This window comes from Equus caballus, chromosome 3 (assembly GCF_041296265.1).
Source record: "Equus caballus isolate H_3958 breed thoroughbred chromosome 3, TB-T2T, whole genome shotgun sequence".
In the NCBI taxonomy this organism is placed as follows: Eukaryota; Metazoa; Chordata; class Mammalia; order Perissodactyla; family Equidae; genus Equus; species Equus caballus.
In genome coordinates this window covers 123,314,277-123,333,284 of record NC_091686.1, presented here as the reverse complement: position 1 = coordinate 123,333,284, position 19,008 = coordinate 123,314,277, and the positions used below count along the sequence as shown (strand labels likewise).

The 19,008-nt window shown below is 51.0% G+C and overlaps 2 protein-coding genes across 7 annotated transcripts in view; one reads left to right on the top strand and one right to left on the bottom strand.

Annotated features, from left to right (window-relative positions):
* NOP14 (NOP14 nucleolar protein) overlaps positions 1–18,518 on the bottom strand; it is a 27,620-nt gene extending 9,102 nt beyond the window's left edge. The window contains exons 1-12 of one of the 2 annotated variants that reach the window (XM_005608934.4): positions 17,784–18,103; positions 14,582–14,723; positions 13,776–13,910; positions 13,102–13,243; positions 10,447–10,589; positions 9,827–9,961; positions 8,926–9,048; positions 8,008–8,136; positions 6,211–6,478; positions 4,760–4,890; positions 4,051–4,136; positions 2,212–2,347 (exon numbers count right to left, since the gene is read on the bottom strand). In XM_005608934.4, the coding sequence (XP_005608991.2) occupies positions 2,212–2,347; positions 4,051–4,136; positions 4,760–4,890; positions 6,211–6,478; positions 8,008–8,136; positions 8,926–9,048; positions 9,827–9,961; positions 10,447–10,589; positions 13,102–13,243; positions 13,776–13,805 (1,323 nt within the window). In that variant the 5' untranslated portion in view covers positions 13,806–13,910; positions 14,582–14,723; positions 17,784–18,103. Of the gene's footprint in view, positions 1–2,211; positions 2,348–4,050; positions 4,137–4,759; positions 4,891–6,210; positions 6,479–8,007; positions 8,137–8,925; positions 9,049–9,826; positions 9,962–10,446; positions 10,590–13,101; positions 13,244–13,775; positions 13,911–14,581; positions 14,724–17,783 lie in introns of both variants that reach the window. The other variant, XM_001489809.5, reaches the window with a different exon arrangement.
* Positions 18,359–19,008, top strand: part of GRK4 (G protein-coupled receptor kinase 4) — a 134,293-nt gene continuing 133,643 nt past the window's right edge. For 4 of the 5 annotated variants that reach the window (XM_070264035.1, XM_023638482.2, XM_023638479.2 and 1 more), the window contains exon 1: positions 18,359–19,008. In XM_070264035.1, coding sequence (XP_070120136.1) covers positions 18,957–19,008 — 52 coding nt within the window. In that variant the 5' untranslated portion in view covers positions 18,359–18,956. The other variant, XM_023638481.2, reaches the window with a different exon arrangement.

Genomic DNA, 19,008 nt, shown 5'->3' with positions numbered 1-19,008 from the left:
GGAGGAGGGTGGCTGAGCTGTCTCTGGAAGGATCTGAGCCGCTGGGGGGTGGGGGGAGCCCTTCTCCAAACCCCGCTCTTCCTCCTCAGTGGAGTTTCACGCCCCCATCTGCTCTTCATGTGACAAACGGACCACAAAGCTCCAGAATTCTGTTCTGGCTTCTCAATAGGCCCTGGTTCTGAGCAACGGCCAATCTTGAAGGCATTATTTCTTGGAAACTGTGTGGGTCTAATTTCCTATCAGGCAGTAAGGCAGGTACAATGAGACTGATAACATGTCAAACTGGGTGGGTGGGGGCGGGGGTGTAATGTCACGGCCACCTGGTGGTCCTGGGCCAGCCTTGGAGATGGGTGCCTGCGCACTGCCCAGCCTGCCATATCCCTGAGGAAGCAGGGAGCCTGCTGTCTCCGAGACACGAAGCTGCCTCGACTACATCCTCCCATGATGACGTCTAAAAACATAAATGTGGCTGTTTTGTCTGGATGACTAATGGCCAGCTGTTACTGTTGTCCCACAGTATCTGCGGGGGACTGGTTCAGGACCTCCCGTAGATACCAAAATCCTCGAGGTTCAAGTTCCTTCTAGAAAATGGGGTAGTATTTACACATAGCCTACACACATCCTCCCATGCACTTTAAATCATCTCTAGATTATTTGTAATACCTAATACAATGCAAATGCTAAGAGAATAGTTGTTATACTGTATTGTTTAGGGAATAATGATAAGGAAGAAAAGTCTGTATGTACACGTTCGGTACAGATGCAACGATAACAGGCCTTCTGCTCCTTGACGGGGGTGCACCAGCGCATGCGCAACTGTGGATATGGAAGGCCACTGCACTTTTAGGGGACTACCCACAGGCCACCCTGACACGAGGCACCGAAAAGCCTGGATGACAGACCAGAGGAGGAAGGCGTCCCCGCACCGTGGCTCTGGAGGACCTGCGGAACGTCCTGTCTCGCCCTGAGGCACCAAGTCCTCCAAGGCGCCCAGAACCAGATCACTTTGATCCATGTGAGTTCAGATGTCAGGCACAGCCCAGGGGACCCCATTTCCTCCTTTCTGCTCTCAGAAGGGGCCCCTGTATTAACCACAGAACTATCGGGAGGGTCTTCCACAAGAGCTGTCGACCCCCCCAGTTTGGGACTCCAAGGAAGACAAGAGCCGAGAGCAGAGGTGAAACAAGGGCCCACTGGCTCCCAGGCACCCCACCCCACACCTCACTTCGCCAGCAACAGACCATCAGTTTGAGCTAAGGGATAGTGGTGGTGGTGACAGCCACCGTTTATGGACAGCTGCATCCAGGCAGCGACAGGACCACATTATGTGTATTAACTCATGAACTCTCACGTCGGGCCTGCAGGCATTATGGTAACCATCATCCCCACTTGCAGAAGGGGAAAAAGGCCAGAACACAGCTCAGACGAAGGAACTGGGATTGAGGCCCGGGCAGCCTGGCTGTGCCCCCGGCCACACAGCTTCCCCACTAACACTCCACAGCAGCAACAGGCTCCCGGGAGGCAGAGACGGAGTCTCCTCGGCCCACGGCTCTAGGAGCTCACCAGTCACTGGTTAAACAGGGACAGGTCTGAGCAGGGCATTGGGTTGAGGCTCACAACAGAACTAACATCACAGCGATGGTTCATGGATACTGGCTCAGATCCTATTTTCGGGAGTCTATTAAAACCATAAACATAAATCTCGTATTTTTAAGTTTCTGTTAGTCATTGTCAATTCATTTCAACACAAAGACTAGAAAATGGAATAGACTGAGCAAGTATTTCTTCAAAGTTACTCAAGTTGACAATACAGCACACGACTGTCATGAAACTTAGACACCGCAGAGCGGTTCAAACGTCCCAGCGAATGATCAGACATTGAGACTGAGAGAGACCAGCCCCACCTTCCTAAGGCCTGGGTCCTCAGGAAAAGACACTCCTTCTGCTTGCCTTGAAATCTTTGCCATTAAGACTAAACACAGCCCCATTCATACGGAATCAAACCAGAATTTCTTCTTTTATGAAACACGTTTTAGTTAACTGTTACTGGATAAACAATCCTTCCAGGTCTGTTCCGTCCAGATCACTCTCTAGCTCTAGGGCACGGCCACGCCCTCCCACCTCTCCAAGTCGTGTGCACTATACTCGATCATCGGCCCTTCTGGGGGCTGTAGGCGAATGCCTGGACTACACCAAGCCCCCGCTTCTTACCACATCTAACCCTGGAAATGCAGCCCGGCCTTTCGTCTCAATCATTCCTTCCATCTCGTGCATGGCATCTCGGAGGACAAATTTTATGGAGTCACTTGCAGATTCAGGAAACATCTGGCAAAGATTATATAACTGCCTGTCAATCAGAAACATAAGTCAGGGGAGAATGACTTTAGATAACAAAAACATAGGAAAAAACCCCAAAACCTCCCACATTCACCATTTCCTATAAAGTCACCTGCTGACTGAGGAAGTCAGAAGTGGAAACCCTTGGACGAATCCACTTTCTCTGTTTTTCTCTGGCTGGCCTTCTTGGTGATCCAGATAATTTTTCCGATGGTTTTTTATAACCACCGTGGTTTTCTTATAACAATCTATAGCAGCCCCTTATTTATGGGTTTGCATTTGCAATTTCAGTTAACCTTGGTCAACCGCAGTCCAAAAACAGTGAATAGAAAAATCCCAGAAATAAACAATTCATAAGTTTTAAATTGAGTGCTGCTGTCAATAGCATGATGAAATTTCACGCCATCTTGCTCCAGCCAGCTCAGTCCCACCCGGGATGTGAATCATTCCTTTGTTGGAGCCCCAACCATCGACACAGTCCACTTCTGACATCCAACCAATCGACATCGTCATGGCTTGACGATCCTCCTTCTGACATATCGTCAGAAGGTCAATAGCAGCCTAACGCTACGTCACAACGCCTGTCCTTCCACTCACTTCTTCTCAACACACAGGCACTGTATCATCTCACATCATCACAGGAAAAAAGGCGAGTACAGGGCAATGAGATATTTTGAGAGAGAGAAACCACATTCACTTTACTTTCGTTACAGTGTATTGTTGCAATTGTTCTATTTCATTATTAGTTACTGTTCCTGACCTCTCACTGTGCCTAAGTTATAAATTAACCTTATCACAGTATGCGTGTACAGAAAGAAACATAACACACAGGATCTGGTGCTGTCCGTGGTTTCAGATGCCCACCGGGGGTCTTGAAACACATCCCCGCAGATAAGGGGGCTAACTGTAGACGTTTGGCCATTTCCTAAAAGTCTGGTGGGAACTCTTCGGCAGTGCTGGCCGCTGAAGGGGCTCTATTTGTAACGACGGGAGCTCCTTCTACGAGCCAGACACGCCAACAGTTCTAAGGTGCTTCACATGTGAACTCGCCGAGTCCTCACAAGCTCTGCTGGGATGGCAGAAGCTGGCATGCAGGGGGGTGGTGCACGGCAGGCAGCCGGCCCCAGAGCGGCACCACCAGGCTACACGCTCTCACTAACCCTCCCGACCCCCCTCCCTCCAGCCAACACGGGGCCAGCAGCCACTAGGGAGGGCTCTGCTCTCACTGGGGCTCTGGTGCAGCGAGGTAAAACCCGCCTCAGCCATCCCTGGACAGGGCAGGGACAGGCGGACAAGAGGGACTTGCCTCCAAACAGGAGCCCCATCGGGGTTCCACTGAGGCATGGACCTGGGGGGCCGGGTTCCTGGGGTGACAATGGGACACTGTCTACCCCATGTTCCAAACCCCTCTCGGCCCACCCAAGCAGAGCTTGACATTTTGTTGGTGAATGAAACAGGAAATTAGCCACCAAATACTATCAACAAGTCCACAAGTATGCAAGTGTCTTAACGTCAATTTGTAGTTAAAAACATGTCCCATCTCTAGGGTGATCCCATTTAGAGTGGGATGTCATCGTTGAAGTCACCAGTGGGTGTATGCTGTGAGGCCCATTTACAAGGACCTCCTTAGTAACTCTGAGATGTATTTTAAGACTCTAAATAGGATAAAAAAACTCAGCCCCACATTCCAGATAACCCACTATTTTTACTTACACAACCAATTTATCAATCACTCTGAGCTCTGGTGGATCATTTGTAGCCAAATCTCCAACGTATTCCAACAGGAAGCCGAACAGTTTCTGCAGGAACACGGATTGGGAAGAGAGCTCAGAGCCGACCCCCAGAACAAAACCACAGGCGTAAACGCACATCACCTCCACTCTGGCTCAAACGGGGGAGAGGGAGGGCCTCACAGCCATGGACAGAGCGCCCTACATAACGCAAAGAATGCTGCTGAACACGAGGAGGAGGAGAGGAAAGAAGAGCCCGGGTCTCAGGCGTGCGCGTCTACAGAATGGTGGACGACACCTAAGTCTTCAAACAAAACCAAGAACGCACCCGGCACAGCGCTTTGTTCAGTAAATATGCAGCATTTTTGAAAGAGGAAAAGGCACGTTTGTAGTTACCCATTTCTCTGAAAGGCCGGCTCTGCCACTTGCTGGCCATGTGAGGGAAACTCCCCTGGGCCTCAGCTTCCTCACCTGTGAAGTAAGGGCTCCGTGCCTGCCTCCTCCTGGGCCTGCTGTGGCCTTGGAGGGGACGAATGTCAAGGGGTGGTTCTCTGCCTGCTCTGAACGCCCCTGGCATTTACCACGCTGCTGTAAGGGTCGGAGCGCACCGTTACCGTCAGCTTGAGGCAACTCCCACCCACAGACAGGGCTGGGCTGAGCTCCTATGACGCAGCGCGCTGCCTCCAGCGTACCTCTAACTTGGCCTTGTTGCCCACTGCGAGACTCGGATGGTTGCACTTCTGAATTCTTTCCACCACCAAAAGCTGCTCTTCTATCGATTTTCCTGATAATAAGGATTTCAGTTCCTCAAAGGATTCAGGAGCTACCGAAAATATAAAACACACTCTACACTTAACGTTTAAAACGAGAACTCCCCATATTACATATTAATTCTGATAACTGATAGAATTTCTGATAACACAGAGGTAAAAACTAAGCATAATCTAAGTAATATTACTTCTTTTATACTTTTATCAAAAAAGATAATTTAACATATATTATATAAAAACATTTATTTTACCTCACATTATACGTCTAACATGTGCTCTAGCATGTCCTGAGTGTGTGGTTTGACTGAACTGGGCCAGCTATTAGTGACTAGGTACCTGAGACAGCCTCAGTGAAGAAATGACCCGCAGCCTTTCCTCAATTAGGAATTCGATTAAACACCCAACACGCAGTGAGTCAAGGTGACAGCAGGCTAGCTTTTTTTTTTTTTTTTTTGGTGAGGAAGACTGGCCCTGAACTATCATCTGTTGCCAATCTTCCTCTTTTTCGCTTGAGGAGGATTGTCGCTGAGCTAAAATCTGTGCTAGTCTTCCTCTATTTTTCATATGTGGGATGCCACCACGGCACGGCTTGATGAGTGGTGTGTACTCCACGCCCAGGACCTGAACCTGCAAACCCTGGTCACCAAAGCGGAGTGTGCAAACTTAACCACTATGCCACCAGACTGGCCCTAACAGTCCGCTGGTTTTAATGCCCAGACTGGTTCAGAACAAGCTGGAAGGAGCCATGTGAACTGAGCAGTTTGACCACCTGAGACTCCCACTGATCAAAGGTCACCTCTACAGAAACCAGCCTCACCCACTAGTTTATCCTCTCTGGAAATAATAATTTAGGATTTCCTAGAACTGAACTGTTTTTCTCCACATACCAGACCAAACATCATACTATATGCTACATGAGCTGTTACGTGGCCAAATAAGACTGCCCAGGTCTGAACACAGGAAGCCCTCTCACAAGGGACCCACTGACCCCAGGCCCTGCCCTGGGTCTCTGTGGCACCCGCTTGCCTATCACAAAAGGCTGATTACCAAAAGAGTAGGGAGACACTTCTTTGGAAAGGCGTGTCTGCCCTCACCCTGCTGGTGGCCCACAGTACTGCCCATGGTCACGCAACAAAGGCTAATGCTCTGGCCAGGACTTGGATCAGGCCCCAGGGTGAAATGGACAGCACCCAGATGCCAAGAAGGAGGATGGCTGCGCCTGTCCACAAGCAAGGCTGCAGGTGTGGATGTATCCGTGTGTCCACAAGCACCTCCTTGGTGCCCGCTCCACACACAAAGCCCGAGCGAGGCAGACTGACCGCCAGGTCATGGAGCTGACCTCAAAACATAAGAAAACCCACTTGTCTGCCTACCTACAAACGTATAGGGCAGCTCCGTTCTGGCAGCTTCTCGAGCCTTCTGACCATCGCTTGTCAACCTTTTCCCAGGAGCGTGCCGCCGCTCCTTCTCTGGTGTCCCACTTCCTTCCTCACTCTCTCCGTCAGATTCCAGGTCTGAGTGGCCATCTGGGTCGTCGCTCTCCTCTGGGTCCTCCTCACCCGAGTCTTCGCCCTCTTCCTCTTCGCTCTCACCGTCACTGGCTTCCCTGCTCTGCTCTTCCTCGACGTTCATCTTTCCATCCTAAGAGCAGAACATGGAGACCACAGGCATCACTACCCAGGGAGATGACGGTGGGAACACCCTGTGAGCCCTCAGATGCTGGACACGCAGGGCTTTACCTGACTCGTTTGCAGGAACAGAAACGCGCCGTGCTGCTTTAGGCCCTGGCCAGAGGCCTGCTGCTCCACCCCCTCTAATGCAGTCCTGAGCCACAGGGGCTAAAGGCCTGAGACCCACATCTCCCAAATCGCTGCCACTAGACTTGGTGCAAGGGGTCACTTCTGCCAGGGGGTGACAGGGGTCCAGGATGTGCCAGACGCAGCAGTGGCTGCGGGCCAAGCAGCTGCAGGTCTGCAGCACCCCACCACTGGCTTTGGGGCTGGGAAGAGCTGGGTCAGCAGAGGGTCCTGGCATCCGGGCCACACCTGGAGGTGGTGGGACCTCAAGACCTGTGGGTGACCCCTGACTGTGCTCCCCCAGATAACCAAGTGCTCTTGTGAGAATCCAGTTTCCAGCCTCGGATCCTTTCTGCCTGATACACCTGGTCCCTCCTGCTTTCCTGCCCTGAACCCTGACTGACACAGTCTAAAAGGGAGACGGGTAGAGATCTTATGGAGTCTGTGAATTAAAAACTGCACTGGGGGGCCGGCCCGTGGCCGAGTGGTTAAGTTCGTGCGCTCCGCTGCAGTGGCCCAGGGTTTTGCCAGTTCGAGTCCTGGGTGCGGACATGGCGCCGCTCATCTGGCCACGCTGAGGCGGCGTCCAACATGCCACAACTAAAAGGACCCACAACTAAAGATACACAACTATTCACCGGGGGGCTTTGGGAGAGAAAGGAAAAATAAAATCTTTAAAAAAAAAAAACAAACCCAAAAAACAAAAAACAAAAATGCACCAGGAGCTGACCCGCTGGCACAGCAGTTAAGTTGGCACTTCTCGGCGGCCTGGGGTTTGCCGGTTTGGATCCCGGGTGCGGACATGGCCCGGCTTGGCAAAAGCCATGCTGTGGCAGGCATCCCACGTATAAAGGAGAGGAAGACGAACATGGATGTTAGCTCAGGGCCAATCTTCCTCAAGTAAAAAGAGGAGGATTGGCAGTAGTTAGCTCACGGCTAATCTTCCTCAAAACAAACAAACAAACAAAAAACTGCACCAGTCTTAGAAACTTAATTATTTTACTCAGAATTATTCAGAACTCAAACCTTGAGCTAGCCCCCTCAGTATCAACGTGAGTTCACGCAGACAATCATACACCTATAAACCCCAGTAGCTCACGTCAGTAACCGAGTGAACGGTGAAAGGAGTCTAGTCCGCCTAGAGCTGCTGTTCGCGTTCCTTCTCCCGGGGGAGGGAGAAGGCCATGGTCAGGGTGGGCTCTGTGAAGCCTCCATATCTGACACACCACAAACACCCAAGGAAAGAACTGCAAAGAAAGCGTTTTTGAAGATTTACATTTTCCATCTGTGATAAACCTACAAAATAAAATATCAGAAACTGTGTTCTTGTAAACTAAAAAAAGAAAAAAAAGAAAATGAAGGCAAACATCTTACTTTGTACGAAAGCAAACGCCTGTCATCTTCACCCAGGATGAAGCCGTCACTTAAGTCATCCGCTGACATGTGACTTGGTCTCCTAGAGTTTTCATCATCCTTTCCAAGCATTCTTCGGAGTCTTTCAGCCTGAGCAGGAGAGAGAAAAGCCATAGGCTGTGCTCACTGAGTACGTGCAAAGGAGAAGCACCGTCCTGCTCTCGGGCGGCCCACGGCTCTCAGCCCTGCGGGCGCCCACGCCTGCTTCCTGCTTTCTGTCTTCAGTCAAACGTGCAAACGTGACAGGCGTCGTTCGGAAGACTTTCCGACTTAAGAAAGATAAAAACAAAGATGGTGGAAGAAATATTTTCTAGTCACAAGGAAGGCAGACCTGTTACTCTGAGGCCTTTCAGGCCACACTGTGCCGGCCAATCCTAATTTTCACTACCCGCTCCAGAGCGAGAAGAGAGAGGAGGACACGTTGTACTGAGGTCTGCACATGATCAAACAAGTGAAAACACGCACCTGGCCCAGGAAGAGGCTGCGATGCGGTCACACGGCAGAGCCAGACCCAGGACGGCATGTCTCTGCTTCATTTTTGTTTTAACATAATAAAATTTAAAAACCTTTTTTAATGCACAGAAGAAAGCTGAGAAGGCAGTGCACTATAGTGTTTGCAGTTGTTCTGAGGTAAAAGCATTAGAAGACATGTCCATTTTTTACTTGGCATATTTAAGTATTATCTGCAATTTTTTTTGCTTTTGTAATCAGAAAAAAGATGTTTATAGCAAAACAATGAATTCTAAATAGCCTGAAAACCTTCCATTTATAAAACAGTGCATCTTCAGCACATCTTACAAAGCTAAGAATGGGCCTTGACCGGGGGGCCCGCGGTTTCCCGGAGCCCCACCCCCTGCGTCGCCGCTGGGGTCCCCGTACCTCCAGGCTTCTAAGCCGCTCCTGCTCCTCCTTTGCCAACTCCTCCTCCGTTTTCATCCTGTTAGAGGGCTGGGCCTTCATTTCAAAGCCAAGCTCACGCACCATCATGTCATATGCATCAGGCTGAGGCAGAAAGAAGGAAGTTTTTCATTTTTAGGTTTTTTTTCTTTAAAGCAAAGATCTGCACAGCTAGCTGTCTGCACATTCCAGTATGGGTGGGCGCCATTACGGAAGAAGCTCAACCACATCCTAAGTCTTTTTCTCTTGAGAGAAAGCTGTTTTCATCAGTCTTGAGGACACTTTTAGGTCATACAGGACTTTTCACTCCTAGAAAATTCTTTTCAAAATAGATCTGCTTTTCCAAAACTAAACGTTGCTCATCTAGGCGTTAAGCCCACAAAATGAGAGATTAGGTTAACGTAAGAGCAACGGCAGAGCTGACTCACAGACGTCCAGATGGCCACAGGACAAGGGAATCTGGTGAAATCCTAACTATTTCCTAGCTACTCAAACAAACACAGCTTTTCCCACAACTTAGACTAAAAAGAATGCTTAGACTAAAAGAACGTTTAGAGGGAAAAATAAGTAAACATATATATCAATACCCAAGTGTCTAAGGGAAAATTCAAACACCATCTGAAGGTCTCCCCCACCACGTATTCCTTATACCAAGAAAACCACTTTCTCCAGTCTAATTATTCTGGAGTAGATACTGAAGCAACTTTCAGCCTGCTTCCACGCCGACGCAACACGTCAGATAACGCGATAAAAGCTCGACAGGGAACTTAGGTCCTCGCGGAAACACAGCAGAGGCTGTTGATGCCTGGGCCGCCTCTTCTCCAGAGAAAGGTCGAGTCCACAGGCCTAAGTTCAGAGCTTGTTTCCATCTCCTGATTCCCACCTTTGGTTTCTCCTTTTTATCTCTGTTCTCTGACTTGGGCGTTTTGTGTGCCAAGAGAGTCTGAATTTCTTTCCAGTCTTGGTCCAGCTTCTCTGTGAGCTCAAGGGCATCTTCTCGCTGAGCCTGTCTCTCTCTCTGGGGAAAAAGAACAGACACAGCACACACCGTTACTGCTGCACTCCAACTGAGCAGCCCAGCGTCCACGTCCAGGCCACACGCAACGAGTGCTTAACGTGCCAACAGAAAAGAGACGAGAAATTAGTGTCTTAAATGCAAAGCTACAAAATTTCATCAGACAACTAATTTCCTGCTATATACTATTCATCTAGATGCTCTGAGCAGTTCGCTGTTAGTAAGAAAATAGTGATGCTTTGTGAATCTGGACACTCGTCAAAATACTAAAACTAAGCAATGAAAAAAACAAAATACCAGAACCAGACATCAGAAATATATCCTAGATGAAATTTAAAGTATTCCTATTCAAAATGAATGCTTTTACTAAACTCATAGCAAATATTAAATTCAGCCTAAAAATGTACAGGAGAAAAAAGCTCAAAAATGTTTTGGTGACTCTCTCTTATGATGGAGCTTCTCCACCTCAAGACCAGTAACTAACGCACCTTCTCTTGTTTTGACTTTGCAATGAGCTCCTCAATGAGTGCTTTGCGTGATTTGGGTTTCTCCCCCTCCTCGCCTTCCTGTTGAGAGGTCTTCTTATGAAGGAGCCCGCCACCACCTCCAAAATGGGCTGCAGTCAACTCGGCTGGAGACAGGGCAGAAAACACCTTTGTGAAGCCCTGGCGCCAGCTCAGGAAGCATTCTTTGTGATACTCACCAACATTTCTCCAAGTGCAGTCCTGAGAATTGATTCCTTATTCAAGAAAAAATTCTCATCCATAGCAGCTGGCATAAGGTATGGTGGCAGTGAAGAAATACCGACATGAGCTACTCCAAGAAAACCCAGAGACATAAAAATACCAACTGGCCATGATCCAAGGGACTGGAAACACCAAGAACCTATTTCTCAATTGCATTCAAATCTCACGAAAGATGAGCACACACAGCAGAACAAGCTGGAATCTGAGTCTCGGGCAGGAGGGTCCAGGCTCAGGGCCACTTCAGACCCTCCCCATGGCTCACACCTCCTCAGGCAGGGGCTCGGGATCAGCCAGTCCTGACCGCAGGAGCCTGAGTCAGCATCAAGAGTCACTGACCTTAGCCTGCCTGAGTCACCAGAGCAAAAGAGAGAAAGCAAATGTTGTGGAAACCATTAAAGTTGGAATGGAAAGAAACCTTAAAAAATCCAGTTTCTCAAATGAGAAAATGGAGGCTTAGACATTAAGGGATTTACCCACAATCTCACACTAGTAAAAGAGATGGAACGTTTTAGGTTGTTTCCCCAGCCCTGCCGCTGGCATTCTTTTAAGAAACAACTAACTCTCTGGCCCCCACTTCACTGCCCCCGCTACTTCTTGGCCCCCATTCCAGTAAAACCTCCCACGGAGCTGCCCCTGTCCTCAGTGGCCCCTCTCCTCGACTCTTCTCTGCACTCCACTTGGGCTTTCCCCTGCCTCTCCTCTGAAAGGGACTCTTGCCTAATTTAAAGGCCAGTTCTCACTCCTCCTATCAGCAGCAGCACCTGACACGTTTCATCTCTTCCCTGGAAAGGCTTTCGCCGCTTGTCCAGTCGGCACACATCAGACGGCAGTGGCAGCTGCTGAGTCTCAGTCTCCTCTGCTCCTCGGGCTCCGAAGGCTGCAGCCCCTGGGACTCCAGGCCTCCCCCGCCCTTCTGACGGGCGCCCTTGGTGGTCTAACAGGCGTTCCAAACTCTCCCGAAACCTGTTTATGCCAGTCTTGCCCATCCCAACGAATGGCAACCTCATCTTTCCAGCTCACCCTTGAGTCCGCTCCTTCTCCCACACCTACGTCTAATTCACCCAACACAAGTCTGGGCATCCCCTTGGCTCTGCCAGACCAGATTCTGTAGCTCCACACTCAAATCCCTCCAGGAGCTCCTGTTCCAGAGGAAAAGCCACAATCTTTCCTGTGGCCTAGGAGGCCCTGGTCCACCTGCTTGTTACCACCGCCCACTCCAGCCTCAGTCTCCCCACTCATCCTGGGCACGCTCCCACCTCAGGCCCTTTGAACTGTTCCTTCTCTGAGGACACGCTGGCCCACATGGCCCTCGCCCCGAGACCACTACCTTCTCAGGGAGGCTGATCAAGACCATCTGACAGCAACTCCCACCTGCCGCCTGCTTTATTTTTATTGCAGAGCACTTCTGCTTTCGATGAGTCTGCATAATTTAGTGCCATGTTCTGTTTATTGTCTGGATCTCGCCAGGAAAACGTGAGCTGCAGGAGGGTTTTATTCACTGCTATTTCCCTACAACAAAGAGCAGTGCCTGGCACATAAACCAGTATTTGTGGAAAATGAATGACTCCTCTGCTTCCTGGAAAATTTAGCATATCAGGAAACACTACTCATTTAGTATTCAAGTAATTGAAGATTATTTACAATATTTTCTGAAAACAGAAATTTACAATACACTAACAAATAAGGTGGTATTACATAAAAGATTCAGAAAAGAATTCTCAGAAAAAATAAAAAATAAAATCTTCTGTCAGTGTGCTTATATTAGCATTTAATCAGAAAGCTTTTTAGAGACCTACAACTAAAAATACACAACTACGAACTACCTGCTGGGGAGATCTGGGGAGAAAACAGCAGAAAAAAAAAAGAAGATTGGCAACAGTCGTTAGCTCAGGTGCCAATCTTTAGAAAAAAAAAAGAAAGCTTTTTAGATACTTACGTGGTTTGAAATCCAAACATAGTTTATTTCACAGTTCGCTAAACGTTTGTTTTCATAGCGTGAAACAGGGTAACACTGCAGGTCCCGTTTAGAGTCAAACCCACCCGGAGGAGAAGCCCGACTCCGGCCGGCATGCAGCCTAAGCTCCCAACCTCTGCCCTCAGCCTCCGCCTCTGCACTGGACAAGGGGCAGCACCTGTCCGGCAGGGGTGACTTGTAGGATGTTCTAATCCAGGAGAACATACTGTGCTACATAGTTGGACAAAACAGAATTTGTTTCCTAATGATTCATTTCAAAAATTACAGTAAATATCTAAACAAAAACATCCTGTTATGTGTAGCATTTCTTGAGAGGCTGATGATCAGTGACACTTTTACCCAAGGACATTTTTCCAGGTCTCCAAGAAGGGCAGGAAGGAAGTGTAACGTGAGCAGACTGTCCCCTCGCTCCCAGCCCTCACCTGACAGCGTTCCTGGCTCATCAGCGTCACTGTCACTGTCGACAATGTCATTATGCTTTTCGATGTCTGCCAAGGACTGGCCATAATGAGTTAATTCTTCATCTTCATTTAGGTTGTAGATGCTTTTTTTTTCGTGTTGTCGCTGACAGAAGAGAAAAAAAAAATCAGTTTCCTAAAATTCCCACATTCATTTAAATAGCAAAACCAAATATTTTTCCACTATTTGCGCAGTGTGACAATGTAGCCTAAGCAGCTTTAAGACTACTCTGGGCCATCTGAGGAAGGACTCAGATATAAACAGAACCCACAGAAGGTAAATAAATCAATGGGCCAGTCTAAGCTACTGGTAAATCAGGCAGCTTTACCCAGAGGAATGTTCCATACCTGCTCGCTCTCCACTCAACTGTGCTGGAGGCAGCAGTTTAGCCAAGAACTCCAGCACCTGTTACCGCCGTGTACTCTGGTGAAGATATTTATCCTCCCAACGGGTATTTGCGGAAGGCTGCTTCCCCTCTGGCCAAGCCAGACAACGTCAGGATTTAAGACCCACCCACTGTACCCAATGGGCAAGCGCCCACCAAAGTATAAATGAGCAGAGGGAACCTGCCTTCTCCTTGCGCTTGACTTCTGTGTAAACGGAGAGCTGAAGACCCTCCTCCATTTGGCTTCCATACCTGTTGTTCCAGAGCAAACCTCTTCATCATCTTTTCCTCTGGGCTGATGTTGCTATTGTATTCTCCAAAGCGCTTATCTGTAAACACATTGGACTTATCCCTTTCTTTGTATTCCTTTAGTAAGGTCTGGGTACGCTGAAAAACAGATCATAAAGCCATTTCACAGTGGTCCTGGCAACTCTGGTGAGCTCTGATGCTGGGAGATCTTAGTTCCCAGAGGGAAATGCCTCCACAAGGGGACACAACCGTGGTTCTAACAAATTGGAAGATGACACTGCCACTGGTCATTTTGTATGCCTTAGGCCACGGAAACCAACAGGCCGAAAAAAGGGGCTAATCTACTGGCTGGAAAGATTGATCTCAGTTACTGAGGGGAAACTGGGTTGCTGCCATACAAGGGGGGCAAAGGGGGCAAATTTGGAACCCAGGGGACTCTCCAGGGTGGCCTTAGTACTTGCAAGCTGAACACTGAAGGTTAAAGGAAAACGAAAGCAACAGACAAGAAAGCAGAACGAGTGAGCACTTAGAGGGCTCTCCATCAGGTAAAGAAGCCAGAGGAGCTGACGGCCTGGCTGAGAGGAAGGGAAACATGGAACAAGGGGTCGAAAAGGAAGCCATCTCTGTCAACTATGACGTTATGACCCATTACAGACACAAAGACTGTAGTAGCCCTGCCTATTTTCTCTTCGCTGGTTGTATACATGAGTTCGTTTGTCTACACAGTCAATCCTTGTTATTCGCAGATTCCCGACTTGCAAACGGGCCTACTTGCTAAAATTCATTTGTAATTCCAAACCAATACTCACAGCACTTTCCTGGTGCAGACAAGTGCATGAGGCTTGGGAGGTGTAGTCAGGAGTGTGGACAGTGAATCCCGCCAGCTCCACCACTGCCCAGCCAGGCTGACCTCGGGAGGCACCTAACCCCTTCGTCCTCCCATGGCCTCACCTGTAGAAGGGAGATAAAGGCAGTACCCACCTCGGGCTGTTGCTAAGGGGATCACAAGAGTTAACAGAAGATGGCTCAGGGCAGCGCCAGGCACAGGGTTCCTGCCTGGAAGCGTGAAGCACTCGAGTCTGGGTTTGGGTCTTAGCTCCAGCACTTTCGACCTGAAGAAAGTTATAAACTGCTCCTTGTCTCAGTCTCCTCAGGCATAAAATGGGGATAGTAACAGTACTCCCTCATAAGGCTGACTGTGGGGATTAAATGTAAACTACTACTTCTTTTTTTTCCCAAGATTTTATTTTTTCTTTTTCTCCCCAGAGCCCCCTGGTACATAGCTGTGTATTTTCAGTTGTGGGTCCTTCTAGTTGTGGCATGAGGGATGCTGCCTCAGCATGGCTTGATGAGCGGTGCCACGTCCGCGCCCAGGATTCGAACCGGCGAAACCCTGGGCCTGTGAAGTGGAGCACGCGAACTTAACCACTGGGCCACGGGGCTGGCCCCCAAATGTAAACTTCTTAAAGACACAATGCCTGTCCCGTCCTAAGGGATCAACAGACATATTAACTACTGTCATTTTACAAAGCATGTTAGAAACGAGAAAGCTGAAGCACAGCTATAAAGCGATGGTGCTGGGCCTGGCACCTGGCAGTCTCAACACAAAGCCTGCTCTCTCCCTCTACATCCAAGTGCTGCCCCAAAGTGCCACCACTGACTAGAGGCGAGAAGACACATAGGACAGCCTGTTCACTTCCAAGGGACCATCACAGACAAAACGTCTCGAGCCTCCCAGGCCAGCCCTGTTTGCCCCTGCACACACCTCATGCTTCAACTCCACCGGACGCCCTGCGTCCCCTCCAGACAGCTCTGAGCTCTTCAACCCCATGTCTTGTCACGCTCTCTACTTCCTGGCACAACGTGCCTCCGTCCCCACCTGTAAACATACTGCTCGCCCTTCTGAGCTTGAGTGTGACTCCCTCTATGAAGAATTTTCTGACTTTCCTATTACACCTTCTCCCAACTGTGGGCCCCCAGAGCACTCAGGCTCTACTTCTGACTCCTTCAAACACCTCAGTTTCTACTACGGGCCAAGCACTGGGGATGCGGAGGAAGCAGCAAGGTCCCCACAGCCCATTCACCCCAGGCCTTCAGCACAGAGCAGGGCGGGGGACCTGTCAGGTACCAGAGGCATGAGCAACCTGTCCTATTTGGGCTGTGGGGCTTGGGACAGTATCAGAAGAGGCGACTTGAGCTGGCTTTGAGAGATAAGATAGGCCTTGGACAAAGTGAGTTGCAAGAGACAAAGCAAGGACAATATACTGGGGCCAGATTGTCAAAGAGCTGGAGAATGACAAGCTGAGAAGTTTAAGAATAACAACTAGGGAGCCGGCCTGGTGGCACAGGGTTAAGTGCGCATGTTCCGCTTTGGCGGCCCGGGGTTTGCCAGTTCACACATGGCACCACTTGTCAAGCCATGCTGTGGTAGGCGTCCCACATATAAAGTAGAGGAAGATGGGCACGAATGCTAGCTCAGGGCCAGTCTTCCTCAGCAAAAAGAGGAGGAGTGGCAGCAGATGTTAGCTCAGGGCTAATCTTCCTCAAAAAAAAAAAAAAAAAGAATTACAGCTAGTATTTAGAGAACACTTACTATGTGCTAAATGTTTTATTTTATTTAATTCTTACACCCACCACGAGAGACAGGATGTCTATTATTATCCCCACTTTAGAAATGAGAAGACTGAGGCTTACGTGGTGAACATAACCACGTCTATTCCAGAGCCCACACTATCTGAGCCCCAGTGCCTGCCTCGGGGTGTGTAACGAGGGACTCACTCATCAAAGTCAGTCGTCAGTCTGTCTTGTCTACTACACGTACTGCCAGCTCCTTGCAGTAAGGAGGACATCTGATTCAACTCAAAGATCAGCCCAATTGCACACTGTGTGACAGAACATAGATTATGAGCCCTAAAAGGCAGGGGTCACATCTTAATTTACCTTTATCTCCCCAGGAGCTAGAACAGAGCTTAAATGTAAGTGCTCACGGGAGCATAAAACTTCACGGACACTCAAACCGAGCGCAAGCACCAGCCCTTCCCATTTGTGTGACCTTAGGAAGTTTACTTGTCCTTTCTGTGCCTTAAATTTTTCACCAACCTACTAATGTATCTTCCTCAGGGTAACAACAAGTATTGCTCAACAAACCAGTGAATATGTCTCAGAAGCTGCGTATAGAATGCCATTTGTTGAACTGAATTTGAAAGGTATAGAATACTCTGGGACCATAAGCACAGGAAAGATGGAAGCTATGAGACTTTCCACAAAAGGGAGCATTTCAGTTACCCTGCAAGGGACAAGGTTCTGTGCTTCAAAGGAGGGATACACTCATTCTTTCAAACATCTCGAGCATCCTATCTAATCCTCCATCCCTTGAAGGAAAAGATCGACGGTCCCTAAACCAGCAGGACTCAAAGTCTCAATGAAGAAAAGTCATAACAGGTACGTCCGGGTACCGTGGCACCTGAGGGAGCTGGAAAAGGAGTCACAAGGAAACACACGTGTGTGCTGGGTCCTGAAAGTGGGACAGGAGTTTTCCTGGGGAAGGTCATTCCGGCTCACGCAAAAACAGAACCAGGAAGATACTAACAACAGTGTAACTGATGCACGATATACATGATACACATCATCTTAATTGTGCCAGGCACTGTCCTAAGGACTTCAAATGAACACATTTAATTCTCCCAACAGCCCTAGGACATAGGTACTATCATGATCTCCGTTTCACAGACAAAGAAACTGAGGCACAGAGAACTACGCAGCTTGCCCAAGGCCTCGCGGCCAGCCAGTGTGTGGTCCAAACCCGGCAGTCCGGCTTCCGAGTCTGCTATACCGCCGGAACAGGTTCAAAAAGCACAGGCGTGCGGTGCCAAGGTCCCGGAGGACGGCCGCCCCACGGGCGGGGGCGGGGCCGCGCCAGCGCGCGCAGCCCTCTCGGCCGCCAGCCGCCAGCTTAGGCGCTGTGCCTGAAGACCCCTGGCCGGGTGAAGGGGATAGCCCCGCCCCGCTTACCTTCTGGATGGCCCGCGCGCGCGACACCCCGGGCAGCCCCACGTCGTGGCGCGTCTTCCGGCCCAGGACCTGGAACTTCTGCCTGTTGATCTTCACTTCGAACGGGTTGGGGTTGGGCCTCGCCCGGCCGCCTCGCGCTCCCACCGGGATCCCGGGGGCCTTCCTGCGCGCCCCGGCCGACCTGGCCTTGCCCATGGCGCACACTCGCCGCAGCCCAAGGCGCCCGATTCCCCACGGCCTCGCAGACGCGGAGGAAGGAAGCCTGCAGCCCAAGAAGCCGGCCCGAGAGTGGCTGTCCTCAGGAAACACGTGCGGGTACCAGGGCCCGCCTCCTTCCTCGTCTCGCGATAACTGAGCCAGCGCTAAGTAGACGCGACGGTAAAATACCAGCACGGTACGGCTGATTCTATTCCTCTACAGACCAGGCGACTACAACTCCCAGCAGGCCGCGCGCAGGGAGGAAGCGGCGGGTCGGGCGAGCGCGGCCTGTTGGGAGCTGTAGTGCCCTGCGCGGTGCCGCACCCGCCTGAGGGCGCCCCGGCGACGGGCACGCGGGCTCCCTCCTCCTGGGAGCCGTTGGCGGGCAGCCGGGGCTGGGCGATAGGCGGCGGCGGCTGCGGCAGTGGTAGCAGCCGTCGCCGCCAGCCCCGCCCGTGAGCCCTTCCGTGGGGTGGGGTTCGGCGGACACTCGGGCGGCCGGGAGCCGGGCGCTGAGGAGCGAGTTGCGCGCGCCAGGCGCGGGCGACGGGGCCGCGAGCCCAGGCCCCGGCGCGGCGGCAGTGACCGCGGAGACCTGCGGCGGCCGGGCTACCGGCACCCCTCGCCCCGCCCACCCCCTCGCTGGAGCCCCCGGGCGGCGAGGGCGCGCTCTCCCCCGGCCAGCCCCGGCGCCAGCAGCGTCCGCGGCGGCGGCGGCGGCGGCGGGCCCGGAAGCGGCGGCGCAGTTGGTGGCCGTGGCGGTGGCCGTGGCGGTGGCGGCGGCGGCCCCGGCAGAAGGGGCGGCGGCGACAGCGGGGCGGCTCCTCCGGGTCCTGCGTGAGGCCGGACGGGCGGGTGGCGTCGGGCGAGCGATGCGCGGAGGCGGCTGCTTCCAGTCCGCAGACTCCTCGTGTCCGCCGAACCGGGTCGCGGCGGCGGCGGCGGCGGCGGCGGCGGCGGCGGCGGCGGCGGTCCATGGACCTTGAGAACCTCTTGGCCAACTCGCTGCTCCTGAAAGCACGCCAAG